General features: G+C 40.8%; 1 protein-coding gene across 1 annotated transcript in view; it reads left to right on the top strand.

Annotated features, from left to right (window-relative positions):
• Positions 1–18,666, top strand: part of ntrk3b (neurotrophic tyrosine kinase, receptor, type 3b) — a 116,382-nt gene that overhangs the window by 84,868 nt on the left and 12,848 nt on the right. Inside the window, exons 4-6 of the mRNA XM_088004612.1 lie at positions 6,605–6,759; positions 7,171–7,313; positions 9,722–9,863. Of these exons, the coding sequence (XP_087860738.1) occupies positions 6,605–6,759; positions 7,171–7,313; positions 9,722–9,863 (440 nt within the window). The remainder of the gene's footprint in view (positions 1–6,604; positions 6,760–7,170; positions 7,314–9,721; positions 9,864–18,666) is intronic.

Genomic DNA, 18,666 nt, shown 5'->3' with positions numbered 1-18,666 from the left:
ACCTGAAGAAAACTAATTAAGAAAAGGCTTATGAAAATCAGCTAATTTAATTGTAGTGCCACAATAGTAACTTTTTTTCTGCTGATGCAAACTGTGTGTTGTGCATGTGTGTTTCAGTAACTAAACTCCAGGTGACCGCTGGTTCTTTTAACCTGATGGGAAACGTATTTGCCTTGCTTACATGACAATGTAAGTAAAGACAGTTATTAAAACATGAAGCACAGTTAGCTTACTATCAGGAGTTGAAAATAACAAACCTGTTTGTGAACAACCCCAATGTGCTGAATGAGATGAGTATAAAACAAATCACACTTCCAAAATTCCCTCTGAAATCTGTGGCTTCGTCTACTGAGATATCTATCTGAACTGACTTGACCCTCTGCGGAGTGAAGGATAGTGGGGACAACCACACACCCAGACGCGCCTCCAGCAAGTATTGTTAGCTTTCCAAGGTGAAAGCTAACAACACAGAGTTCAGAAGTGGCTACATGATGCTTACAAGCAGGTCAAATACAGACTGGTTAAAGTTTTCAAAGTTATGCCCAGATGGGGCCTAATAACAGTCTTGGTGTGGCAGGCCTAATATTATAATAGGTGGAGTGAATATCACTGATCCTCTTGATAATGACATCTCTTAGTATGTGGGATATAGGAGAACACAAGTGAACATTTCTGTAGTCCAACTTGTTGCATTAGAAGCACAAAAAAGTGAAATCTGGAGGATTTAAGTGTGACCAAACTGTAATAACAAAATGAAATGGACTGGGCGTGTCCATAACTGCAGTCCTTCTGGGGTGTTCAAACATCAGCAGTGGTCATGTGCTGGCAAGACTCAATGATGTACACAAGGAGTGAAGACGTGGTGTGGTCTCATTCAACTGACATGCTGGACATTCTGGTGTTGATAGAAATGTGTGAAAATATCTGCAACCGCACGTTGCAGATACGTGTGTTGGAACTAGGGCTGTTGTAAACGAATATTTTAGTAATCGAGTAATCTATCGATTATTCTTACGATTAATCGAGTAATCGGATAAAAAAAATTATAAAATGAAATATTGGTAAATCTGGCATAATACCGGTGTTACTATCAGATATCAATATCAGTCCAATTTTTCATATTTGAGCATCCCTAACAGTTGCTTTTTTGTAGTTTAGAAAACTAACCTGTAACAATAATAGCTCACTTTCTAAGTTAACCAGAAGAAAAGTTATAGAAAAATCTGAAATTATATTGAATTTAATAACAAAGAGGCAGGCTCACAAATATGCTTATAAAAAATGTCTACAATCCAGCTTTTAGTTTATGTATTCATCTTCAGTGAGTTTAATAGATTAATTAAACTCACCTAGGGCTGAAACGATTCCTCGAATGATTCGAGTACCTCGATTACTAAAATTCCTCGAGGAAAATTTACCTGCCTCGAAGCTTCGTTAATTTATGTTTTATTAGTTAGCGCACCGTGTTCCGGTGTTACGTCAATCCGCGTTTCCCCATCAGATACGGTTCCCCCTTCGTCTTCTTGCCGCTCCGCCCCGCCCACGCGGCAAAATAGGCGCGTGCTCGTGATGAGCACTGAGAAAGCACGCGCGTGGCAAGCACGCGCTTGTTCGGCGCGCTTGTCTGAGGAACTACGGACACCGTGAAAGCTCAAACAACATGTTTCGGCAAACTTGTCACACTTTCTTCACGTTTTTGCGGGAAACTAATAGTAATAATACTAATAATTATAATAAATATAATAAATATATATGTTATACATATTATGATTATAATAAATAATATATATTTTATACATATATTATAATTATAATACATAATATATGTTATATATATATATATATATATATATATATATATATATATATATATATGTTGTATATATTTATAATATGTTGTATATATTATAATTATAATAGATAGATAGATAGCATAATGCTATATGAATTAAAAACAGGGCAAAGCAATTTAATGCTCAATATTACCCATCAGATACCGTTTTCCCTGTTTTACAGTGGGGGAACGCTATCTGATGGCCATAAATCTCCCTTCAGATACCGTTTCCTCTGTCTTAAAGTGGGGGAACGCTATCTGATGGCCATATTTCACCCATCAGATACCGTTTCCCCTGTTTTAAAGTGGGGGAACGCTATCTGATGGCCATAAATCTCCCATCAGATACAGTTTCCCCTGTTTTAAAGTGGGGGAACGGTATCTGATGGCCATAAATTTCACATCAGATAACGTTCCCCCTGTTTTACAGTGGGGGAACGGTATCTGATGGAGACATTTCACCCATCAGATAGCGTTCCCCCTATGTTAAAATCACCCATCAGATAGCGTTCCCCCTGTTTTACAGTGGGGGAACGCTATCTGATGGCCATAAATCTCCCATCACATACCGTTTCCCTGTTTTAAAGTGGGGGAACGCTATCTGATGGCCATAAATCTCCCATCAGATACCGTTTCCCCTGTTTTAAAGTGGGGGAACGGTATCTGATGGCCATAAATTTCACATCAGATAACGTTCCCCCTGTTTTACAATGGGGGAACGGTGTCTGATGGAGACATTTCACCCATCAGATAGCGTTCCCCCTATGTTAAAATCACCCATCAGATAGCGTTCCCCCTGTTTTACAGTGGGGGAACGCTATCTGATGGCCATAAATCTCCCATCACATACCGTTTCCCCTGTTTTAAAGTGGGGGAACGGTATCTGATGGCCATAAATTTCACATCAGATAACGTTCCCCCTGTTTTACAATGGGGGAACGGTATCTGATGGAGACATTTCACCCATCAGATAGCGTTCCCCCTATGTTAAAATCACCCATCAGATAGCGTTCCCCCTGTTTTACAGTGGGGGAACGCTATCTGATGGCCATAAATCTCCCATCACATACCGTTTCCCCTGTTTTAAAGTGGGGGAACGCTATCTGATGGGTGAAATGTCTCCATCAGATAGTGTTCCCCCACTGTAAAACAGGGTGAACACTATCTGATGGGTGATTTTAACATAGGGGGAACGGTATCTGATGGGTGAAATGTCTCCATCAGATAGTGTTCCCCCACTGTAAAACAGAGTGAACGCTATCTGATGGGTGAAATATGGCCATCAGATAGCGTTCCCCCACTTTAAAACAGGGGAAACGGTATGTGATGGGAGATTTATGGCCATCAGATAGCGTTCCCCCACTGTAAAACAGGGGGAACGCTATCTGATGGGTGATTTTAACATAGGGGGAATGCTATCTGATGGGTGAAATGTCTCCATCAGATACCGTTCCCCCACTGTAAAACAGGGGGAACGTTATCTGATGTGAAATTTATGGCCATCAGATACCGTTCCCCCACTTTAAAACAGGGGAAACGGTATCTGATGGGAGATTTATGGCCATCAGATAGCGTTCCCCCACTTTAAAACAGGGGAAACGGTATCTGATGGGTGAAATATGGCCATCAGATAGCGTTCCCCCACTTTAAGACAGAGGAAACGGTATCTGAAGGGAGATTTATGGCCATCAGATAGCGTTCCCCCACTGTAAAACAGGGAAAACGGTATCTGATGGGTAATATTGAGCATTAAATTGCTTTGCCCTGTTTTTAATTCATATAGCATTATGCTATCTATCTATCTATTATAATTATAATATATACAACATATTATAATTATAATATATACAACATATATATATATATATATATATATATATATATATATATATATATATATATATATATATATATATATAACATATATTATGTATTATAATTATAATATGTATAACATATATATTTATTATATTTATTATAATTATTAGTATTATTACTATTAGTTTCCCGCAAAAACGTGAAGAAAGTGTGACAAGTTTGCCGAAACATGTTGTTTGAGCTTTCACGGTGTCCGTAGTTCCTCAGACAAGCGCGCTGAACAAGCGCGTGCTTTCTCAGTGCTCATCACGAGCACGCGCCTATTTTGCCGCGTGGGCGGGGCGGAGCGGCAAGAAGACGAAGGGGGAACCGTATCTGATGGGGAAACGCGGATTGACGTAACACCGGCCGGGACTTCATTAGCGTTGCGCGGAGCTCTCACTTCCGCCTCTGAGTTGTTGACAAAAGCTAAGTCTCAGCGGCATAAAGTCCAATCTTCAAGATTGGCCCGTGGGGATTTTATTGATTGATGATAATGCCCGACTTTTTATCGTTTTTGGGGAACCAATAAGCATCCTTAAAATGACTGGGGGAATGCCTGGAGTACGGCAGCATTTCTCCTCCGGGGCTGCTGGTTGAAAGCGAACGGCGGGAAGAGCGCTGAGGTGAGCGGATAGCCTGAACAGGGCGGGCGGCTGAGTAGCTGATGCTTACCGTGTAAATGTAGCTTTACCGACGAACCGCACAATAAATTTTATATCCCGGCCTGAAGAAACGGGTGGCGGAGCGCATCGTACATGGCTGGTAGATGAGTTTCTGAGTGTGACCAGTGAAGGTGTCGTAAATATCCCGTATTGCTTCCCCCCGTGTTCGTCCCCCGGTCTAACGGTTCGTCAGTCCGCTGGTCTATTTCCTCCACCCCATCTTACGTTCGTTCATTCGCCCTCTCCTCCCACTCCAGGCGGCATTTCCCGTATTTTCAAACCCAAAGCGTGACAGGTTAGGTGGCAAGGTGAGTTTAATTAATCTATTAAACTCACTGAAGATGAATACATAAACTAAAAGCTGGATTGTAGACATTTTTTATACGCATATTTGTGAGCCTGCCTCTTTGTTATTAAATTCAATATAATTTCAGATTTTTCTATAACTTTTCTTCTGGTTAACTTAGAAAGTGAGCTATTATTGTTACAGGTTAGTTTTCTAAACTACAAAAAAGCAACTGTTAGGGATGCTCAAATATGAAAAATTGGACTGATATTGATATCTGATAGTAACACCGGTATTATGCCAGATTTACCAATATTTCATTTTATTATTATTTTTTTATCCGATTACTCGATTAATCGTAAGAATAATCGATAGATTACTCGATTACTAAAATATTCGTTTACAACAGCCCTAAACTCACCTTGCCACCTAACCTGTCACGCTTTGGGTTTGAAAATACGGGAAATGCCGCCTGGAGTGGGAGGAGAGGGCGAATGAACGAACGTAAGATGGGGTGGAGGGGAGGAAATAGACCAGCGGACTGACGAACCGTTAGACCGGGGGACGAACACGGGGGGAAGCAATACGGGATATTTACGACACCTTCACTGGTCACACTCAGAAACTCATCTACCAGCCATGTACGATGCGCTCCGCCACCCGTTTCTTCAGACCGGGATATGAAATTTATTGTGCGGTTCGTCGGTAAAGCTACATTTACACGGTAAGCATCAGCTACTCAGCCGCCCGCCCTGTTCAGTCTATCCGCTCACCTCAGCGCTCTTCCCGCCGTTCGCTTTCAACCAGCAGCCCCGGAGGAGAAATGCTGCCGTACTCCAGGCATTCCCCCAGTCATTTTAAGGATGCTTATTGGTTTCCCAAAAACGATAAAAAGTCGGGCATCATCATCGATCAATAAAATCCCCACGGGCCAATCTTGAAGATTGGACTGTATGCCGCTGAGACTTAGCTTTTGTCAACAACTCAGAGGCGGAAGTGAGAGCTCCGCGCAACGCAAATGAAGTCCCGGCCGGAACACGGTGCGCTAAATAATAAAACATAAATTAACGAAGCTTCGAGGCAGGTAAATTTTCCTCGAGGAATTTTAGTAATCGAGGTACTCGAATCATTCGAGGAATCGTTTCAGCCCTAGTTGGAACCAATCAGGATCCCTTTGTTTACCTTGTATGTTCCTTGAAAATGCTAAATATAGAACTGTTGGCATCAGAACTGAACCACAAAGCAATGCAAGACGTTGGCGTGGATTTATTGATACACATTTTGTTCTACATCATGTTGACTTAAGTTTTTATTACACCACCAGGAACATCTGTACCCTAAACATAAAGGAACCTGGTAGAGACTAAAGGATGGTTTGGGTTATGCTCGGTGGGAAACTGTGGATCCTGCCATCCATGTTTACCTAAACGTGACTGAATGGTGTACCTCGACACTTGTGGTGTCTTTCAGCACAATAACACACTCTGCCAAACACGTCTGATCCGTGGAGAGCCCACGTCGCAGTTTGCAAGACTTAAAGGATCTTCTGCTACCATTTTGATTGCGGATGCAACAGCACACCTTTAGGGATCCAGTGGAGTTCATGTATCGGTGGATCTAGGATTCTTTGGCAACAAAAGTGCTCCTAACACACGGTCAGGCAGGTGGTTGTTGTGATATGCCTGATTGTAGTGCAGCACTAATGAAAGGACACAAATGTTTCCAATCCCTGAGCCCTGCTCAAGGATGGACGCCTCAGGCAGCACAAGCTGCTACTAAGTTCTCTTAAAATCCCAGCCAAACTACTTTCATTTGCATTCTGGGAAATGTATGCAACATGATTTGTTGTCCGTATCCTTAACATATTTTGAGTTTTGCTCATTGGTAGTGCTGTGTACATCTATCCTGTTGTCATTCATTGGAATTGCCACAAACAGCGCTGTCCTCTGCCTGCGCTTCTAGACGTCTGGACGGCGTGGTGTTCGACTGCGGCTGCAGCATCCGCTGGATCCAGCTGTGGCAGGAGAAGGGAGAGGCGGGGCTTCACACGCAGCAGCTGTACTGCATGAACGGAGCCTCCAAGATTCGGCTGAACAACATGCACATCAACAGCTGTGGTAAGAAAACCAGGGGCTTACGAGGGCGGAGGTGGGCTATGGGAAGGAAAACAGCAGGGGTGGAAGGGAAACGGGAACTAAACGGAAAGTGAAGGAGAGGGTCAAAGGGCACGGTGAGGGTGACGTGTGAAAGAGGAGGAGGTGTGACAGAGATCACAGGGTGAATCTGATGTGTCGAGCTGCATGTTGAACCTGACAGAGGCTGTAGACTTTATCTTCCTGTGGTGACTCATCTCTGAAGGGCCTCATACAGTGAGTGAGAATCCATCTCCGTTTGAAGTATCTTAGTTATTATATTTATTAAATGAGGTTAATTGATCTGATCGGGAAAATATGCAGACTTAAAGCTCATCCTTGGTAACCTGATCACATACTGTTGTGTTTGTGTGCCTTGCACCTGGGTACTTGCAGACTTACCGGAGATCAGCGTGAGCCACAGCAGCGTGTTGGTGACGGAGGGTGAAAACGTGACGGTGAGCTGCAACGGATCCAGACTGCCACTGCCTGAAGTGGACTGGACCGTCGGTGACCTGCATTCCATCAACACACACCTGGTCAGAAACACACAGATTTAATCGGCTTATTATTGGACTCAAAAATTTTAATTTCCTCTCAAACAAAACAAGAATGCCCAAGTTGGAGATTGCAGAGAAATGCAATCTTAGAGTAAAAGTTGCAGGTATAAACTTTGTTAGCACTTTTGATGGATTGTGTCTGAATCAGTAACACGAAATATCTGTTTGAGAACATTTTTTTTTTCGGTTATTGACTCGTATGGCCAACAGTGGTTGCCATGAAAATATAAGGAAACTCTGTGGTTCAGGACCAGAGGATGTTTTTCTTGGTTGTGACATCATTTCTGGAGCCAAGTTTATGCTCAGATTAGCAGCATACAGCATAAAATAAACTTAAAACCAAACAAAATATATGCTCAGACTACTATTAACGCTATCAGGTGCTGACATAACATTCATCAAATCCAGTTTGGGGTTTGATTAAAACGGCAAAACAGTTTTTTAATTCAGTTATAATTTTTGCAAACAAATAAACGTCCCACTGTATTTTCAGGATTGAGATATAATTTACTCATTTTCTCAGGGATTTCTTACAATCCTTATTCTACTCTTGACCAGCAACCTTTTTAAGAACTGAAAGCAACTTATAGGGTGTTGAATACAATCTCTAGAAAACTCCACTTCATTCCCAATGTATAACCTTGAATTTGATTTTAAAGACAGTCTTTAAGTTGTGTTTTTGAAACAACCAACTTAATGGAATTTCTTCATCAATAGTTTATATCAATAAACGTTATGGAACTCACTTTGCTCAAAAATCTACCCTATAAAACGTGTGTATTTTGAAGAGTAACTTTATCTTGAAAGCCTTAATTGCAAATCTTGTTGATTGCTCTGTGAGGCCCGCAAGAGGCTTAAAACAGGTTTTAGAAATAATCCAACATATGAAAGAAGGCCCAGAACTGTATATTTTTTCCAGCATATGTTAGTTTTATTGTGAATGTCAAGTGCTTTTTGTTGCAGACTTGCCCTGCGGGTAGCTCATGTGCTCCCTCAGGGTGACCTGATGCTTGCGGGCACAGTGCTAGCTACCTCTGGACCAGACAGACAGTCAGTCAGTGAGAGTTTGAACTGTTTGTAATGTTTGATTAGAGATGAACTGTTGGTCATTATCTCTTGACTGAGGCTGGGAGCCACCAGATGGACAACGCTGACCTGAAACGGCTTGATCACATGACAAGCGTTTGTCAGCAAACACTGACAAATGGCAGTACCGTGTGTGAGCGCTAAGCACAGGTTCAGTCTTTATCCATCAAAGCAGGGACATCACTGCGATAAACAAAGATGAGAATTTGTCCCATTTTTTTTAATAGGTAACTAATTTAATCTCCTGAGTTTGTGGCCGTAGGTCTTCAGAAGAAATGATCTTGTATATATTTAGTGCAAACTGCTTTGTAAGTCCATTGCATAAAAAAAACAAATAATGGGAGGAGATTTGCAAAAATGGACAGAAGCATTTGAAATGCCTTTGTGAAACAGACAGACGTACAATGTTGGATTGCACACAATTTGCGTGATCTAAACACGTGCAGCTCTATACTAAATGAATCTACTGCTGCAAATCCTAAACTATTCCCTATCCCGCCCTGCAAAAAAAGCAAAAAAAAAAAAAACAACAAAAAAAGGCTCACTTCAGACTTATAAAAGCCCAACGATCACAGCCAGTTCCCCAACCGACCGCTCCGAGGCTGCTGGGTGACATCCTATTGGCCACGCCACTTCTTTTTATAGCCTGGTTACTATATTGATGTACACTCGATATCAACAAGCCCGTTCCTTGTAAGAGAGCTGCTCTGCGTGGAGAATATTACAGCTGACCCATTATTCTGGCTCTCTGACACAGGCCCCAAGGACATCGCTGTTATGAAAACTGCAGCTAAGCAAGCAGGAAGAGACAGCGGTCTGCTGAAATTACACAGCAGCTTTTATCCATGACTTTAATGTTTTTAGTGACTTTGCAGATAAAAATTGCCTCCCTGCCGCAGGGCTTTGCGTTTAAGCAAAGCTAGATAATGGATAAGGGTGAATAAGTGAAAACAGGCATGCTATAATTATTGTATTTTTTATTCCATAAGTTGTGACTCCATCTCAAAATACACAGTGGTTATATGAAGACGAAACAGACGTGAAAACGTTCCATGTTGTTGCTCTGAACATTGTAAAAATGTTGCACGATGTTAAACTGATATTAGCAATGTTAGGGTTAATCCAGTCCACACCTCTTGACTGCATTCTGTTTCTTTCAACCGGATTTTAGCTAATTAATAATTAACCTTTGTTTTAATTAAGTAATTAAAATTTTAAAGCCCAGCAGTATAATGGTATATGCGGTGCAGTATTTCATTCGGAGACCTAACCGTATCTCTTCCCTCTATCTGCTTCCACAGTCGAACGTTTACTGGCCGGACATCCACTCCATCAACCTGACGCTGTTCAACATCAGCCGAGACGATAACAATTTCCAGCTGACCTGCATCGCCGAGAACTTGGTGGGGATGACCAACTCGTCGATCCAGCTGAATGTCCAGTGTGAGTCGAAGGTTTCCTGTGACTCATTTGACCAAATATGGCTGGTAAACGTAAACATCAAGAATCTTAGTTTTGTTTTTAGGGTTAAAGCGATAGCTGTGGCCTGTTTGCAAATATTCTAGAGAAATATTAGCAGCTGGCAAGATAAAAAGGAAGTTAATTTGATTGTAGGAAGAGTTGCACTCTAACACCGACATTTTATTATCAACTGTTGGCTTTTCACAACTATTAGGAAGATGATTATTTCATATAAGGACATCCTGGGGCACTCGGTGTGATTTGGTAGGAAATGTTGACAAATTTTACTTCTTAATCTGGTTTGGTTCATTTTCACAATAGTGCTGCTCAATTATATCCTTCCCACGTATGGTATAAAGCAATCCGTTGTGGTTGTGATGGGGACTGTAATTGAATATGTGATGCAATGTTTTGCTAATTTTCATAAAGGGTGATTTAAAGTGGGCAAAACCTCCAGAATAACTTCCTACAGCTTCAACAGCTGCCCATATGGGGCGCTATAGCAAGAACCTGTCGAGTATGAGCAGCAGACCACACGGCGCTATCGAGCATGTTGTCCCATATACATGAAACCTTTGTAGCAGCGCAAAATGAAATGTAGTGAGTGAGAAACTGAAGAATTCAGCTGTGAAAAGTGTGGTATTGCAAATCAATACCACACTTTTATTATGATATTTTGATTTCGATGATCTGTACGAAATCGTACCAATCATCCAGGCCAACGTCCTAATGAAATGATGGACTCACAATCCATCATTCTCACACTCATCTACTTACTGATTTTTCTGTGAAACATAACTCAAATTCACCCAAATTATTGGCGATATCTAAAATATCGTAACGACAATACAGGTAGGGAAGCTGAAGTACTTGGCCACAACACCTACTTGATGTGCTATTGTGTGGCATTTGCAAGTAGCCAATCCAGGAGTGCCATTTATTTTCCTTGGCACTAATTGGCTGTACCTCCCAGAGACAAGATAAAGAAGACTGTAGATGTTTAACTTCTGCAGTAGAGCTGAAACACATTCCACTGTGTTTAATACATATTTGGTGTTTGAAACTTTCAGCAGTTCTAAGCGCTTTAGAGAGGCGTCTAATGTATTAGAAAAGTTTAGCTGATCATCTGACAGTTGTTTCGGATACCAGGTGTCCATGATTTAATTTGCTCTGTTTCCTTTCATACCTTATTTGCTTTCTGTTAGCAAAATATGTCAGAATTTGCTAGCAAGTGAATTATGACCAGCATTTTCAGGTGAATCTGAGTTTGTTTGAGTTTGGATGAAATTTCACCTCTGCCCAAATGAAGAAGACAGACTAAGGTAGCAACTAGGGCTGTTGTAAACGAATATTTTAGTAATCGAGTAATCTATCGATTATTCTTACGATTAATCGAGTAATCGGATAAAAAAAATTTATAAAATGAAATATTGGTAAATCTGGCATAATACCGGTTTTAATATCAGATATCAATATCAGTCCAATTTTTCATATTTGAGCATCCCTAACAGTTGCTTTTTTGTAGTTTAGAAAACTAACCTGTAACAATAATAGCTCACTTTCTAAGTTAACCAGAAGAAAAGTTATAGAAAAATCTGAAATTATATTGAATTTAATAACAAAGAGGCAGGCTCACAAATATGCTTATAAAAAATGTCTACAATCCAGCTTTTAGTTTATGTATTCATCTTCAGTGAGTTTAATAGATTAATTAAACTCACCTTGCCACCTAACCTGTTACGCTTTGGGTTTGAAAATACGGGAAATGCCGCCTGGAGTGGGAGGAGAGGGCGAATGAACGAACATGGAGTGGAGGGGAGGAAATAGACCAGCGGACTGACGAACCGTTAGACCGGGGGACGAACACGGGGGGAAGCAATACGGGATATTTACGACACCTTCACTGGTCACACTCAGAAACTCATCTACCAGCCATGTACGATGCGCTCCACCACCCATTTCTTCAGACCGGGATATGAAATTTATTGTGCGGTTCGTCGGTAAAGCTACATTTACACGGTAAGCATCAGCTACTCAGCCGCCCGCCCTGTTCAGTCTACCGCTCACCTCAGCGCTCTTCCCGCCGTTCGCTTTCAACCAGCAGCCCCGGAGGAGAAATGCTGCCGTACTCCAGGCATTCCCCCAGTCATTTTAAGGATGCTTATTGGTTCCCCAAAAACGATAAAAAGTCGGGCATTATCATCAATCAATAAAATCCCCACGGGCCAATCTTGAAGATTGGACTGTATGCCGCTGAGACTTAGCTTTTGTCAACAACTCAGAGGCGGAAGTGAGAGCTCCGCGCAACGCAAATTAAGTCCCGGCCGGAACACGGTGCGCTAACTAATAAAACATTAATTAACGAAGCTTCGAGGCAGGTAAATTTTCCTCGAGGAATTTTAGTAATCGAGGTACTCGAATCATTCGAGGAATCGTTTCAGCCCTAGTAGCAACCTCTTATGAATCAAACAATGTGGGTGTAAAACTGCACTTGCAGACCATATTCTTTGGTGATTCAATGTTAGTATTGGGCTCTATAAGCCCCTATGTTAGACATTTGTTTGGGAGTAAGTAAGCCTGTCGTGATGAACAATCAAGTAATCGCACGATAAATTAAACCTGTCGACCTCATTTTAATTATTGGCTTTATCGTCTCTTCCTGTGTTTTTTTTTTTTTTTTCTTTCTCTTGACAATGAATGAAAAAAGGCTCAACTCCGGTGCTCTCCACTGACCCTCCCTTCCTCATTTCCTTAGTGTAATGTCCAGCTCACACTACACCAGTTGTCGGCTGACTGTCGGCCCATTTTCAAAACCTGAGAAACACATTAGCCGACAGAAATCCTAGGTATAACTGTTCGATCGTGCTGTGTGGTGTCCAGCACGACCTGTACTGGACGGGTAAAAGTCCAGTTAACTTTTAATATCGGGCATTAATCAATGTTTTATCAGAATCTACCTGTGATGCATGTGGCTAGAGTCAGCGTAAAGTCCTGACTGAATGAAAGTCATTAACCTATTTATGTCACGTTAACGAAGAACAGCTGAAAACTGCGGTAGCAATTTGGCTCCAACTCCTCCCCTTGTTATTTCCATATTCTTTCTCGAAATGTTAAATACATATTAATGTTGTTTCCACATATCATCTCCAATGTCCGCTGGATTTTGGGCTGCGCTGTGACAGCTGTTTGGGATTCCCCTCTGTAATTTCCCCTCAGAAAGCTGTCACATTCAGCATTAAGCTCCCAGTCACTACAGGATGATTGGTTACGAAATCGTACCGATAATCCAGGCCAATGTCCTAAGATTGTCGTAAGGGAAAAATAGCGTAAAAAAATGGTGTAGTGTGAACTATTGCATTAGGTGGTCGGATGTGCCCATCTTCTCTATTTAAATCTAGTGATTACTGAAGGGCACATACAGTATACAGACTTCATAATCTGCACTCTTTTGGTTGAATGCAGTATTTATTTTCACTTTGGCTTTATGTTGTTTAGTTTTTATTCAAGTACGTTTCTTGTTAATGGAGACTGAGAATCCATTTTATTTTTGTTTTTGGTTGTTTTGTTTATTTAGTTTATCAGTTCCAGTGTTATGTGTTCTTTTGAAAATAAAGTGTATCTACCTATGGCAGGAAATGGCATGCATTATTACGTCATTTCCATTAAATTAGTGTCAAAAGGTCTTGAAAGAATATCATCGTTTATCGCAATAATTTTTTAGACAATCGCTCAGCAAAATTTGTTATCGGGACAGGCCTAGGAGTAAGTAAGAAGCAGTCGATGTTGGTTACCTGATTAAACTTGCATCAAGCTTTTGTATAAACCACATACCTTTCATCAGTTAACACACTCAAGGTACACCCAAACACCATCCCTTTTCTTCCATCACTGGAAGAAAAAACCCCTTTGTTTCCAAGCTGCTGGAACCAGTAGACCTTGCAGAAAGCACAAAGTGTTCCTGAGGCTTGATGAGAGAAAATGAGCTGTTAGCTGAGTTTGGGCGAGACTATTGAGGACTCCATATGTACAATAATAAATAATTTGTAAAGTCTAATAAATTATAAATATGCTGAATATCACCCCACACCAACTCTAATGTAGGCCCAGCTACAGATGGAATGTCTCTCGTAGTCTCTACCTCAAAGCACGCGATCCCTTCAGCCTGAGGGTTTGACTGGGCTTGAGGTCAGGCTGCACATGGAGGGAGGTTTGTTGCATGATGACATGCACCGCTGACTCACTGTGGGTGTCTACCGCATGCCAGCATGAACCCATCCGTTCCCCCTTCTATTGAAGAGGTATGAAGAAGTTGAGTGTCTTCCTCACTAAGATATTTATCAGATAATTTGGATAGCTAAAAGGCACTGCATTAAAGACAAGTTGTCCTGGAAATCCAGGACAACTTGTTGCTGCTAACCTCCTTTACAGAGAAGAAAAAAGCTAATTGGGAGTCTTGTGTTAGAAGTTAGAAGACAAATGTCAGGTTTATTTGTATAGCAGATTTCAAGACAGTTTCATCATAAAAATATAGTCATAAAATATGAAACGGTAAACATTACTTTGTCAAATGAGTCATTAAAATCATTGTACAAGTGCATATCAAACATGTTGATCAATGTTTCACTCACTTCTAATCTAAGGCAACAAGCTTTGATGTAAACGGACTCGGTGTTTCAGTGGTTTTGCTGCTTTCTAAGAGTTTGTTCCAGATTTGTTGTGCATAGAAACTGAATGCTGCTTCTCCATGTCTGGTTCTGGTTCTGGAACCAGAAGACCTGAGAGGTCTGTAAGGTTGATGCAACAACAGCAGATATTTAATATATTTTGTTGTTAAACCATCCAGTATTTTAAATTAAATGCATTGATGAGTTTCTCTAGACCTTGCTGAAACATTAGTTCTGTAAGTGTGCAAATGTTTGGTTCATTAAAGGCCGACTTTGCAACTGTCTTTACGTGACTCTGAAGGCTCACGTCCGAGTCCATCACTACACTCAGATTTCAGAGCCGATCTCCAGTTTCTGGCTATAATAACTTTGAAGTGTTGACAATTTTGTCTTACCTCCAAGGTTCTTCACAATAGTACTAGAAAGGTGAACAAGTTTTGCATATTTGTGGATCATTACTTGGTTGTTTTAGGCAAAAAAAAAAAAATCTTTAATTTCTGACATAAGGTGTAAAAAATTACTAATTCAGTTTTTGTTTTGTAACTTTAGTACCTGTGGAGGTTTGTCTGAAGAAGAAACAAATGTGCAAGTTTTCACAACTTCTCTGTACTTCTACACTCTTTCAATCCAATGTTTTGAAATCGAGTTTTTCCATTGAGTTAATCATCTTCTGCCTTTGTATCTAAAACTCTTTGAGACAGATGGTTGAGGGGGAATGTAACAGAAAACATCATGTCAGTCATAAGAAAGTCCCACCACGTAGCATGCCCTGCTTTATCAGATGTTTTACTCTAACTGGGAGCCTAATTGATGAAGGGAGTGTCATGCTGTGAACTCTGGAGGCTAAAAATTAAGACAATATTTACAGAGATTGAAGAGGCGAAGGGTTTAGTGTAGAATGCTGGAGAAGCAGATCAGAGCAGTAATCTTCTATGTGCAATTATTAGCAAGTGTCTAACTTTACAGGAGTTTGCAATGGCTTCACTTTTCAACCATACAGCACCCACTGTTTGTGTGAAGAAGTTGGTTATGTTTAAATATAATCATGGTGTTTAAGATGTAGACACTTAGGAAGCAAATCTCAACCAATTGGCCTATAATGAAAATAGATATTATAGCTAGGTGGTTCAGTCAGTCAGCTCAAGCTAACCATGTAACTTTGAGTTAACTTGTCTAAATCTGCTGAATTCAGACAACAGTGTTAACTGCAATTAGAAATCCAACATAGACAGGGGTAGTTCTTTTAATTTAAAACAAAATGTGGTCAGCAATGCTCAACATGTCAGCCTTTAACCAGCTGACTGTAGTTCTGCAGGCCTCTCATAGCATTAGCGACTGTTTCCGTTCAGAAACCATTACCTCTGAGTCTAACAAGGTGTCTTGTCGCCGTCCTTGTACCTGATACCTTGTGTTCCTGTTGGGACCAAATGTGCAGCGACATCCTTGGGAAGACATGTAACATGGTGTGCAACGTTCAGACCACCTATTTGCTCATATCTGCTGAAAAGGCTAATCAAATTTAGCAGCACTCATCGTCCAGGGACCATTAAAGTACAAAATGTTACATCCCCTCATCCAAGAGTAATGAGGGTGTCTTGAGCTGGACAGGAGGCCTAGAAACATCCTGCCAGCATGGCTAAAAATGCTAATGTGTCACGTCGTTTGCTCTGGATTAAAACGAGAAAAACAACTCCGACTAGGCATGCTACTGGGAATAAAGGACAGATAAGCAGTCGACGTGACATTGGTATTGTTGTCTCTCAGTAGTTGTGTTTTGGTTATTAAATCGTATTTGCTCACCTGTCATAGATGTGCTGAATAAGGCTTGAGCGCTTTAAATGTGAAATCACATTTCTCTGTTGCTGAAGGCGCTAATCAGCGAAGCCTGCTGGTGCAGTGATTACTTGGAATGAAATCTAGTTACCTACCACTGAGCAAGAGGCTTATCCACATGTGAGGACATCAGTTCAGCTGGATCTGCCATGGTTTCCTAAAAGTTAAACATCCAGTATTCCGAAGGATTCCATAATTACAGCATTCACTTGCAAAATTGGGGTTATTTATATAGCTGACAGCCTCATGTCGCGGATTTGTTAAATCTGTAACATTTTTGGGAGGATTAAGAGTTATTGCCACTGTTAAACTATAGAGCTTTTCCAAAACTGTTCATGCTTTTTTTTATTTTATCTTTCACATTTCATTTCATTGTGACACTTGGCTTTTATGTAATAGAGCAACATATAGTTATTGATTGTGAAGTGGAATAGGAAGCCATGTTGAGGAAAAGCGTGGTGTGTATTTAAGTTCAGGCAACTTGAATCTACATAGTTTGAAGAATCACTTTTTACTCCAAATTCAGACTGCCATTTGTGCCTCTTATTATTCTTGGTGAAAGAGGCCAAAGTTGCTCAGACTGGATAAAGTGTGGTTGTGAAATTTAAATACAAATGTAAACTGGACTTTACCTGGACCATTTCAATAAATGGATATGTTTTATTCTAAACTAATTTCTTTGTGTCTCGGCTGTATGTTTAGAGTTTTTGTCATATTACATAGGGCTGCACAATGTTAGGAAAACGTTATAATCTGAGTGACTGTTGTGATGACATGCATTGCAATAGTAAACAATTAGTTATCATGGCTACACAGTGCAAGTCTTTCTGTTTTGGATTCATCACAAGTCTTGATCACTGATAAATGGTTTATATGGAAAAGCAAGAAATTCAATATTTCCTTCTCAACAGTGCAGTGTTATTGAAATGGTATCATTTTGGGTGTGTCTGCAACAAGTACTTAACATCGGCCTGTTGCATAAATCAAAACGCATTACAATGAACATCGTGTTTGCAATGTAGCCAAATATGAAATGTGGGTATATACGCCTTCGTAAGGCTCTGCAAATTCAAGATTCCACCAAGCAAACAACCGAAAGCAAATAAATGCTTTGCGAAGGTGTTATTTCATATCTTGCATGTACCTTATGAACGCCGCAGGCCAAGACGGCTTGGTGAATGACTTGCATAAAATGTCTTTCATGGCAACTTTGATGGGGCTTATGTCAGAGATGCAATTTTATCACATATTAATAACAGACAGTCTGAAAGAATAATTCAGAACTGGGGTGGGGGGGGGGTGAAAATCTCCTTTATCAAACTGAGGAGCCAGATTATGCAGGTACATTTAGAATGCAATGAGGTGTTGCACAGTTACAAACCAAGTGAAATTGATGTAGCCAATTAGCAAGACTGTACCCTCAAGCTCACATGAAAGCTCTTCCTTGATCTCGGTGGAAGGAAAGAAGGAGAGAGAGATGGAGAGAAAAAAATCCATCTCTGAGCAGTGATAAAGCAATGATGATTTGGTACCCATCAGAATGTCTGTCTAACATTGAGACTATGAATTACACTATATATTCCAGCTCTTACATAAGTCTATCCAGTAGATTGGCCTTGGGCATGTTTGGGACAGACTGTATTTAAAGCCAATATTTATCAAAGGTGCCTGACATTTTTCTCTTTGCAGCAGAGCTTCCTCTTGTAGAGCACAATCTATTGTGTCTGTTTGTAATGCATCACGCTACAGGACAAGGGAGATTTGTCAACAATTCAAGCGTTCCCTGCTGGAGCCGGGCTGCTGAGACCCATGCGAGAGTGACAGATTGACTTGGTGGCGTCACGTCTGCAGGGCTTCCTTTACACGGACACTCTGTGGATGTACATCTTCAGGCCTCCTTTTTTATTTTTTTTTATTCCTGTTGACACTCTGCTGGTGCTGCAAATTAACTTATTAATTTTTCACCACATGCTCTGATGGTAATTACATTTCCTCCCCTGTGCAGCCTATTGTCTCTGGAAATGTCATAAAATAGCTTAAACTGCTGCTCTGATTAGGGAGTAATCTGATTGACAGCGAAATTACCAGCCGTCAAGCGACATTCTCTGCATTCAAAGATGAGCTCGCTATTTTAGCGAAAGTGTAATTAGCCACAATGCAAGTTCAGCAGGCACATTGTTGTGGTGCTGTCAGGAACAATAGCAGCCTCTGCAGCAATGTGGGCTGGCAAAGCTTACCTTGATTTCTTTTTTAGCTCTTTATTTGGTCTGGCACAGCATTCTATTATT

This window comes from Poecilia mexicana, unplaced genomic scaffold (genome assembly GCF_051168715.1).
Source record: "Poecilia mexicana isolate PSO_F unplaced genomic scaffold, ASM5116871v1 scaffold_3, whole genome shotgun sequence".
NCBI lineage: Eukaryota > Metazoa > Chordata > Actinopteri > Cyprinodontiformes > Poeciliidae > Poecilia > Poecilia mexicana.
This window is presented reverse-complemented; position numbering and strand designations above follow the sequence as displayed.